At 35.6% G+C, this 11,245-nt stretch overlaps 1 protein-coding gene across 1 annotated transcript in view; it reads left to right on the top strand.

Annotated features, from left to right (window-relative positions):
• Positions 1-11,245, top strand: part of FAM19A2 (family with sequence similarity 19 (chemokine (C-C motif)-like), member A2) — a 606,282-nt gene that overhangs the window by 543,569 nt on the left and 51,468 nt on the right. The window contains exons 3-4 of the mRNA XM_012661562.1: positions 2,844-2,996; positions 4,089-4,213. Of these exons, the coding sequence (XP_012517016.1) occupies positions 2,844-2,996; positions 4,089-4,213 (278 nt within the window). The remainder of the gene's footprint in view (positions 1-2,843; positions 2,997-4,088; positions 4,214-11,245) is intronic.

The raw sequence follows: 11,245 nt of genomic DNA, 5'->3' as shown, positions 1-11,245 counted from the left end.
TATGCCTATTTTGTTAAGCGTTCTTATCATAAAAGGGTGTTGAATTTTGTCAAATGCTTTTTCTGCATCTATTGAGAGAATCATATGGTTTTTGTTTTTGCTTCTGTTTATGTGGTGAATTACGTTTATAGATTTGCATATGTTGAACCATCCCTGCTTTTCTGGGTGTTTATTTTGAGCATCTGGGTGCAGTTTGGTGGAGGCTGAAAAAGGCATCCACGAGGGAAAAATGGAGAGTCTTGGGTTTTATAGAGGGTTTTTCTGGGATGTATTACTTTTCTAATGGACAATTTTCTCTCTTCTTTTAATTAGACCATTCAACAGAATTTGACACAGCTGATCAATTTCTCCTTTGGGAAAATTTTATTTTTTGGTCTTCTATTCCTTCATTTTGTGCACTTTCCCTTTACAAGACACTTGGGTGTCTTATAAGGATCTCATCCTTAACATGGCCCAAACAGAAGTACAGACAGATTTCCTAAACTCACCGATCTTCTGCCAACTTCTTCTTTCCCCAGGCCTTCTGTGTCTGTCAGAACCACCAACTTCTAATTGCTCAGTCTAAGCTTAAGAGTAATCCTTGATTCTGCTTTCCCTCACAGACCACATTCAATCCGTTGGTAAATCAAACCAGGTCTATCCTGAAATATCCTTGACCTGCTACTTCTCCCCATCTCTGTTGCTGTTATCTAGTCTAAGCTCCCTCCCTTATAATCCAGACTCCTGCGACCTCTTCATAACGGGGCTCCATTCTTACCTTCTTCAATACAATCTCTAAAGAGCAGCCTGAGTAAACTTCTAAAGCATAGATGAGATGACACCATTTCCACCCAAAGGCTTCCCTTTGCAAGGAGAATAAAATCCTATCTCCTTACTGTAGTGTACCAGCCCCTACATAATCAGCTTACGTTTCGGACACATTTCCCTCAACCTCTCAATTGTCCAGCCACCCTGGCCATTGCTGTCCAGGGAAAACACCACACTTTTTCCTGTTTCAGTCCCTTATCATTTGCTGCTTCTTCTGTTTGGAATGTTCTTCCTTTATTAGATCTAAATTGGATGCTTCCTTCTCATCTTTCAGCTCACCATTCATGTTACCTCCTCAGACAGACCTTCCTTGAAACTCTTGAAAAATATACATTTCATCCCTGCTCGATTACTCTACTGTACTGTCTTCAAGGAGTTTTAAAAAACCTAACATTGTCTTAATCATTAACTTGGATGTTTATTATTTGTTTTATTATATAAGCTCTTTGAGGGCAGGGATAGACTGTGTTCTTTTTATTCATTGCTGTATTTCTACTACTCAGAATCATGCCTGATGTGTGATATTCATTTAAAATGTGACTAAGTGAAGTAGAATGTAGAAGGCAGAATATTAGCTTGTATACTATAATATAAAGCATTCAGTAAAATAAAGCAAACTGACTCATCCTTAGGTAAGAAAATATTTTTCAGAGCACAAGAGGGTAGGAACAGAAATCTGGCTCCTGATTTTTTAGCTTTCATAGAGATAGATTTAAATTTGAATCAAACACAGAACATGCCCATTTATGTCTACAGTGGCAGAAACATCTTTATGACCTTGGGCGTGGTATCTGCCTCTTGAAAGTTCTTTGGAGGATTACATGTGAAAGCTGTATGTTACACCTGAGTTTCTTGGTCTCACATGGAGGGATAAGAGGTGGACAATATGTGTGATTTCCTTGGAAAAATCTAAGCAAGCTATCTAGCCTGGATTACTGTGCACTGGTTCCTCTCCTCTCCAAGCAGAAAGATTAATATAAATGCATGATGTGTTGATCTCATTTGCAATGGGTCTCAATATGTTTATGCCATTAAACAACTTCAGATTTCCTACTTTTCTCTTTAAATTTCTTTCATATCAATCAAAATTTTAAAATTTCTGAGAGCATAAAGTTTCAACAAATGTTTGATTTTAAGGTTTTAATTTTAGCAGATAAAACTTGTTTTATCATTTCACAATAGAGTTACTATTATGACAAAGAAATGCTAAAAAAAGAAAATAATGAGGATCAACCCCTGTCATAATGTGATAAATGAGGTTCAAAATTTTCATAAATCCCCTAAAGCTCAGTAACCTTCCTTAAAGGTTGACAAAATGGGTATGAGAGCCTGGCAGATTATTGGACTGGGTTTCCAGGCAACTGGTTGCCAGATATAAATTCATCCAAGTTCATGATACAGTTTGGTGACAGTTGTTCTTTCAGGCAATATTGAAAGGAATGATCCTGGGTTCTGAGACTGGCTGGAACTTCCAGAAACGTGACGGCAATTTTAATAATCAGTCAATTAGTTCATTTCCAGGGAAAGTGGGCAGAAAAGTACTGAGGATGTAGATGTCCTCTTCCTCTAACTTCCTGAGAGGGGCTTCCCTGCCTGGCCCTCACATTTCCTGCCCCAAGAAGAACATAAACTTATTAGTACCCATCTGCTTTGAGAATAAGGCTGGCCTCAGCCCCATTGCATGGCACCTTGTCCAGGGGTTTACTTTTCTTTGATTAACACATTGAACAAAAAGTCATATGCAAATAAATATGTTTTTGATGGCATCACATATTGCCTCTATATCAGACTGTTTTAACAGCTCATTCTAATCTAGTCACTGATTGTTCCTGCTTCACCAAGCATTTACGGACAGAAATGTTCCTACCACATTTAGAAAAGAAATCAAATCTGCATTACGGAGTTAGCATCATTGTATTTCTAGTTTCATGCATGGTGGATCACTGCCAGAGCTATATTTAATGTACTTCTCATTTAAAAGGGTGGGAGAGTGTCCAAAGCTTTCTCAATGTTATCTTTTGTTTTTGTTTGTGCAGCTCACCATGTTAAAACGGGAACTTGCGAGGTGGTGGCACTCCACAGATGCTGTAATAAGAACAAGATAGAAGAACGGTCACAAACAGTCAAGTGTTCCTGCTTCCCCGGGCAGGTGGCAGGCACCACTCGAGCTGCTCCATCTTGTGTGGATGGTGCGACTTCCATTGCTCATTGTGATAGCACAACTGGGGACTGCTTAGCACTGGAACCTCACTATAATGCCATCAACTGGGGTCAATCCTGGGAGACCACACTGTAAATCACATGGCTGAAATGGGATTATTTGGAGGGCATTTTGAAATTTAAAATTTTATGCAGTTTTGTTACAAAAGGAATTATAATGAGGTTCCATTAAGTCAATGTGCTTATTTTGATGCCATGAAGTATTGATTTCCTGGTGGATGATGGGGGGAGAGGTATGTATAAATTAATTGGGAAAGGAAAGATGAAAGTATATGATTTAATAGTATAGGTTCCTAAACCAATGGATGTTCTTAAATGAAAAAAATCAATACCATATATACAAGTGAATGTTTAGTTGTGGATAGAATTCACATAAAATATCTATTTTCATGAAGATGCATCAAAATATTATTTCTTTCTTTGAGGGTTCACCTAGTTATAATAGAATATAGATCTTTACATGGATTTATTTAATTGCTGTTACCATAAATAGTAATTTAAGTGCTCATATTAGCATGGTGTATTCCTTGTGATGAGGTTATGGCTCATGGTAAAAAAATAATGTGTTAACTCTAAAAAACACCCTTCTGATTTTCAGCCTACTGATCGAAAATATCATATTGATTATAAAATATTGACTCTCAGTACGTCACAGGCCCATTTTTTATATGCTTATATAAATTGGTGCATACACGTGTTCACATAGTTTCTTTTCAATGTATTAGTTTTCGTAAAGCCTATATTTTCACATGAAAAATCCTTCAACATTGCACTTATAGTTAAAAATACTGAATTGTATACTTAAAATTTTGTTAGAAAGATGGATCTCATTTTAAGTGTTCTCACCACAATAAAATACAATTTTAAAAAAAAGAAAAATTCTTTTAGTTAGAAAATTTTGAAAGGTTTGGTCTTTTTGAACAACAAAAAAGAAGCATGCCTCAAATTCCAGTCTTCCTAGTGGTAGGAAAAATCAGTGGCTTTTGTTCTTCTTTAAATATGCTCCTGAAGAACTAATAGTCCAAAATATAAAACATTGAGTTGATTATTCTCTCTTGTAGCTTCCATAGTGGAACAGAAATGGTGGTGCCATATGCAACCTTGTCTAGAGGGGGAGGAATGTAAAGTTCTTCCAGATCGGAAAGGATGGAGCTGTTCATCTGGGAATAAAGTGAAAACAACTAGGGTAAGTGACAGCCAGCTTGGGAAAGCAAAATGTCTCTGAATTAATAGAGAATGGGAGCATGTGTGTATCTCTTTAAGTGGTGGTTGTAGAATGAGAGAGTATAGCTTTGCATAGTATGTTTGTTTCCCATTTTTCCCTTAATTTATTTTTTCATAGAACATTTTTATTTCACTCAGAACAACATTTTCTAAAAATTACCATCCACTGTCATGTTATCTGATAAATAAAGAAACACTGTTCCTTCGTGTGATACTGAGAGTAATGTGAACTCCCCCTACCTCAACGATGCATGTTAAATTCTAGGAAGGTGACCTCAATCCCTTATCCTTCTGATGTATGGTAATCTGAATAAATTCTGGGAAAAATTTATTTTATATATTACTCATAATAAAATTTTCCAACTAAGGTTTTCTTTGTTTTATGAAAGTAATTATTTTGATCTTCCTGATTTCTGGATCATTAAGTAGTTAATAGTTCACAATCATTGTAATGGGTTACTGAGAGGAATTTCAGAATCTCAGGATCAATACAAAAATAAATACTCTTAAGACAATGAGGTATTTCATTTTTGAAATGACCAACCTCTGGGGGATGAAAAGAGAAGTGAAAAATAGCTTTATTCTTTGATTTCCTAATTAGCTACATGGATATTCTAGACTGGAAGAATTTGAATTCTTTGTTGAATTAGTGAATGAGGGTTTTATCTTGGTTTGTTTTTTTTCTTTGCGGGAAAGCAGACTATTGATTAGAGTTGGATAACTGAGGAATAGAACAGAATGATGGTATAAGGAGATGTTCTATAAAAAGTAAAATAAAACTAGAGATTGATTAATTTATGATATTATTTAACATATATCATATTGTAACCTTGTCTGGACACATTCAAAAAGAATTATTTTATAATAGCATCTAGATACATAATGCAGTCTGCCAAGTAATGTCTCTAACGCATTGACTAATCATACATACACAGAAGTGACTAACTTTCAAAGAGCATAAATAAAAACATACTTTGCCAAATTATTCTTGACTATAACTTGTTAGCTAAATGTTGGCATACTTTTCCAAAATACATTGAGTGCATGATCGGTTATTTTTAATAATTATTTTATTCACTGAGTTAGCACATGGTACAGTCCATATTAACTCTAACAATATAAAATTTCCTGAAAAGCTATTTATACTATGACATTTTTTCCCTAACATTATTAATTTTTGGTTCAAAATAGGACTCATGGAAATTCACTAAAGGTTTGAGATTCTGAAACAAATAAAAAAATTATGAGCTCCCTACAGCTAAATTCTGTTTTTACTACTTTAGTGAACAAAGGAAAGCTAACATTTATTGTACATTTAAAACATATGCCATATATTAAACAGAGTGCTTTACATGAATTAGCTCATTTAATCCTCTAAATAGCCCAGTGAAGAAGATAATATTATTATCTCCTTTTCACAGATGAGTAAACCACAACCAAGTTAAGTGACTTCCCAAGGACATATAGCTAATTAATTGGGAAGCCAGGGTTCAAAATACACAGTCCCATTCCAAAATCTAATCTCTTAGCCTGTATTTTGTACTAGATATTAATAATTAATTTATTCTTGAGTAATAGTGATAAAAGTTTCCTATAGTTACTTTCATATAAGGTCGACCTTTAAAAATATCTTTAACTTTCTGGATCATTGAAATGAAAAGGTCAAGACCATGCCATCTAAATTCTCATGGAAAATATTTTTTTAGAAGTGCTGTTTCACTCCCTGTTGGCCTGTTGGCTATAAGCTCAATGATCCAAACTGAAAATTGAGTCTCTGCTTCACAAATTCTTCCTGATGTAATAAAACAAAATGGATGAGGGACTGAAGACTCATGAATAGGGAAAACCACATCTACACCCTGTAGTTTGTTTCAGTTGTAAGACATTATTCCACCTATAGTGGATAGTACTTTCTATTTTTATCTTGACTTTTATCTTTTATCTCTTGATTTGGAGAATAGCTGGTAATGGAGGACCTCATTTAAGACATTGTAGAGAGGATTCATGCAACAGTAGGTGTTTGCATTAAATTACTTTTAAGATCTCTTCCAATTCTAAGAGTCTGTGATTCCCACTTACAAAAATCATCATGTATAAGAGAAGAGGAGAAGGCGTAAACGAAAGAGCTTCCTGAGTACAATTAAAATAAATTATTATCCTTTTTTTTCCTTCACAAGAAAAATATTGCTTATGAAAATGGAGCTACTTAGACATTTTCAACTAAGGGAGCATCGTGGCATTCCAAATGGCTAGGCAAAAATGTGTAATTATATTTGGAACACAAAACAATTTGGGCAAATTTCCCTGATGCCAAAAAAGAAGCAAAGTTTTCAAGGTCATCAGGTTATTATTGCTCTGCCATTTCCACTGTAATGGTGCAAAAAGCGTAGGAGATAAGAAAAATTCTTGCGATAGCTCTGGGCGCAATATTAGTTTGTCCACAGTTGAGGTGTTAGACAGAGGTAGTTTTCACTATGCATAAATAGGAGCAACATTATTAAGAAGAACTTGAATCATTATTTTAATCATTGGTTTTATTATCCACATGTCCATCTTGAATAAGGTGATTGTGACCACCATGAGCCAAGAAGCCATTGGAGCCCTGATTTGGTGGTCCCAGCCACAAATGCAACATCAAGAAATAACCCAGGAATAGGTTATGAAGTAACTCAGGAGCTGCTCTCAGCCAAAAGCTGTTTGTGTTTCTTATGAAAGATATGTTGGTCTTATGGGATTACCACTGGAAGCAAAATGGCTTGAGAAATGATTAAAATTTGCAATAATGTATACCCTCACTTACAATTGCCCATATCCAATCTGGAGTGCTCAGATAAGCCTAATGTTAGACAAAAAGCAGTCAGCCCAAAATAGTAACAAGGCTTGCATGGCCTCAGCAGAGATGAATGGTACCTTCCAGAACTGATTACAAATGAGGGGCTGGGTAAACTCCCTTTTTAAGACTAATTTGAAACCTACATTGTACTTACTACAAATGTGAATTATATTCTCCTTCTGTCTTTGTATTAGATTCAGGAAGCTTTTTTGTTCTGACCCATTTTCTATTGGTCCTAACCAGGGGAAAAGGCAAGGAATAGAGAGCCATTTTTCGAACATCAATATTTTGTTGCATGCATGTTCTTCAAAACCCCAAGCATTTAATCTGGAGAGAATGGAAGATGCAACATTTGTTTCCCAAATCCTATTTCTTATTCTGATGGTGGAAAACTTAGGACTACCTATGACATCCATAATCATCTCTTGTATTACTTTTAAGATCTCCTAAGTTAAAAAGAAAGACAGGAAAAGTCATATAAGCCTTTTAATTTCAAACTCACTTTTAAAGATAAATAATGAAGAACTTTTCATAGAGTCATTAATAAAAGAATAGTCTTTCCAGTGTGAGAGAGCACATAATTATCTTCTAATTATGCAATACAAAAGTAGCAGGGGGGAAAGGTGCTGTAGAGCTTGTAAGATATGAAGAAAAAAATCTTTAACGTTGTTGGAATCATCAGAAAAAACAGACTGTGATTAATTTCTTTTAGTATTTTGATATTCTTTCCCTCTGGAAGATCTAAAGGAAGTAACATTCTGCTTTTTGGATTTAGGATTTGCCCACTGATATGGACACCAAGCCCCAAACTACAGTGGTCATGTAATTTTTATGTTTGATTTTTACCTAAGGAAAAATGAACTTAACTTCGTATTATATAAGGCTTTATATTATCATTAGAAAGATTATCTTTACAAATCACAAATCCCAGGTCTATTGACTTTTCATATGCTATAAGAAGAACTTTTCTGGGTAATTTTTAACTAATTGGAATTCTTTTATCTTTATTCATTTATTTAAAGTGTCTTAAGCAGATAAAAATCTCTGTAATTTTTTGAATGTCCCTTCAAATAATTAATTTTAAGGGCATACTTTATGATTTTATTTCATTGTATTTTGCAATGAAAAACAACAGATATTAAGAATTTCCTATAACATTCTAGTATAGTGCTCATATTATAATCAAAACAACAAAAGCAAATATAGAAGCATTTACTTAGCTATTACTGTGTGGTGGGCACTCTGCTGAGTGCATTGCAGGTATTATCTTATTTAATTTACCCAACCACAGTAGACACTAAGGAGAATACAGAGATGTATGGCATGATCCCAGCCCACAAGGAATATGCCATTGAGTGGGGGAATGAATAGTGTACAGTTGCATTATCTTTTTCTTTATCCATAAGCAACCCATTGACAATAACTATTGGAATCCGTGGTAAATATAAGCCAAGAGTAACATCATTATAATATTGGGATTGCACAAGCCTTTGGTTTAGCTTCCTCATCTGCAAAAAAATGAGGATATTGAGCTAGATTCAATTGCAAGTTCCTTGAATCAATATTTATTCTCTGGTTCCATGTGCCAAGGACATTTCTAACTTCCTTTCCAGCTAAAATTTATATGACACTAATACTGGCTAATATCAGAAGATAGATAAGTATTAGGTTTTTAATTCTTTCCCTGTAAGGGAAAAAAGAAATAGCATCTTGTGAGGCTTTGCTGATAAAATCCTCAAGTTATCCTCTTTCAGATACTACTGAATTTTATACCAAGGCTCAGTGAATCTGTTCAGTTGGTAGATCTAAACAATATCCAGGGCTGTTATTTCAGACCCAAGGCAAAGGAAGAACTCTGCAAGAGGAAGAAGTTCGTTTCCTTACTTAAGATGGTACAATTTGTGTGAATCCTTCCGTCATAATGCTCTTTCTTGCCTTGCAAATTTAAGTGCAGGTTTAGGATAGTTCCTTCTTGATCAGCCTTTTCTTAACAGGCATCCCCTCATTCATTTATCTTCATCTCTCCTCCAGGCAGGCCCCAAATTGTACTCTGATCTGCAGCACAAAGCGTAATGACCTTTAGGGCAGCAGCTTCCAAATTATGTTTATGGTACCCACGAAAAAAATATATCTTACATTGTGATCCAGCACACACACAACACACACACACACACACACACACACACACACACATGCCACACTAAAATTAAGGTTGCATTCTGATATTTTGATTTTATTTTCTCCTTTCTTCCTTCCCTCCCTTCCTCCCTCCCTTCGTTCCTCCATTCCTTCCTTCCTTGTTTCCTTCCTTCCTTCCTTCCAGTCTTAATGCCATAAATTGATTTTATCACCTGCTCATATGATGCTACGTGAAGTTTGAAAAACGTAACTTTAGGAAGTGATATTTGATTGTTTCCTATGTCTGCTCCATGGAACTGATGGCCACTGCTAACTTGTAGAGATACAAACTACTGAATAAACTAAGTTTTCAAATCAATTTGCCTTCCACATTTTAATTTTTAATATTTGTATGCAATATTTTTGGCATAAAATTTTTATAAGAACTCTTTGTAAAATATAGATTTTATGGGAAAGAACATGTATGCTGTGTATATTCATTCATTTAAAAAGTCTTTATTGTCTACTCTTGTTAGATTCTGTTCTAAGTTCTGGGCACAGCAAGGAAAAAGCAAAGCAAAACAAAACAATAATAATGGATGAAAATTTCTGCCCTCATAGGGCCTATATTCTAATAGGGTGTATTAGTTTTTTGTTGCTGCCATAGCAAATTACCATAACTTAGTGACTTAATACAACACTCCTTAATTATCTGCAGGTCAGACTGATGGTCTGGGCACAGTGTGGCTCAGCTGGGTCTCTGCTCTGGGTTTCACAAGGCTGAAATCGAGGGGTGTGTTTCACCTTTTCACAACAGGTCTGTGTTTTGTTCTGGAGGCTCAGGGGGAGAATCTGCTTCCGTGCTCATTCAGGTTATTGTCAGAATCCAGTTCCTTGTAAATGTTGGACTGAGGTTTCTGTTCCTTAGGAGCTGTCATCCGGAGCCTCTCTCATCTCCTTCAGGATGCCTGCATTTTTGTTCACATCTGCGCCTTCACCTCAAACCAGCAATGGCATATTGAGTCCCTCTCACGCTTTGAAGCTCTCTGACCTCCCCTATTCCCCATCTCCCCTCTTTCTTCCTTTTCCTCTGCATCTCTCTGAAGGACTCTTCTGCCTTTCTCTCATGCTTTTAATTTTAAGGCCTCAGATGATTATATTGAGTCCACTTAGACAATCCAGGGTAATCTCTCCCCATTAAGATCAGCTGACTAGTAACCTGACCTGTATCAGCAAAGTCCCTTTACAGCAGTACTTAGATTAGTATTTGTTTGAATAATGTACGAATGTAAATCTTGGAAGTACATCTTTAGGATTCTACCTACCACATAGGAGGAGAAAAAAATAAATAAAATAAGTAAGCAAGATGTATAAAATGTCAGATGGTGATAAGTGCCATCTTAAAAAATAAAGCAAGGAAGGGAAATGGAGAGTGCCGAGCAAGGGAGTTTGCATATTTGATTGAAGTCCTGGAGGTGAGGGGATGAGCCACATGGCTATCTGGGGGACAAGCTTTACAGGCAGAACAGGTACAGTGCCCGTGAGATGGGCGCTACCCTGGGCAAATCATATACAGGGGGTAGCAATGATGCTTGTGGATGGAGTGGTGTGAACTAGGGCGAGTGGTAGAATTAGGGTTAGAGAGGCAACATGAGGCATGTCACAGTTGACTTAAACTTTTGTCCTAAACAAAAAGAATGAGGGAACTCCCATTAGGTGGGATGGAGAAAACTATGGGAAGAGTATGTTTTATGTTTTACATTAATATCCACTTACTCTAGGTTATGTGACTTAATGAAAAACTAAATATGGTATAACACCTTGAATTTGATATTTCTTAAGAAGAGCAGTTGGACATTTTTTACTACAGTAATGAGAAATGCAGACATTGAATGAGTGAAATTCATATTAGACCAGATTTAAAATCTCAAATTATATGGAGATTGGAAACAAAACACTTAAGGAACCATATGATCACTATAATAATATTAAGTTTTTAATGAAGAGATGTGGATGGAAACAGATTAATATATTGAAGATTTT

Source organism: Propithecus coquereli, unplaced genomic scaffold (assembly GCF_000956105.1).
Source record: "Propithecus coquereli isolate 6110/MARCELLA unplaced genomic scaffold, Pcoq_1.0 Scaffold72, whole genome shotgun sequence".
Taxonomy (NCBI): domain Eukaryota; kingdom Metazoa; phylum Chordata; class Mammalia; order Primates; family Indriidae; genus Propithecus; species Propithecus coquereli.
This window is presented reverse-complemented; position numbering and strand designations above follow the sequence as displayed.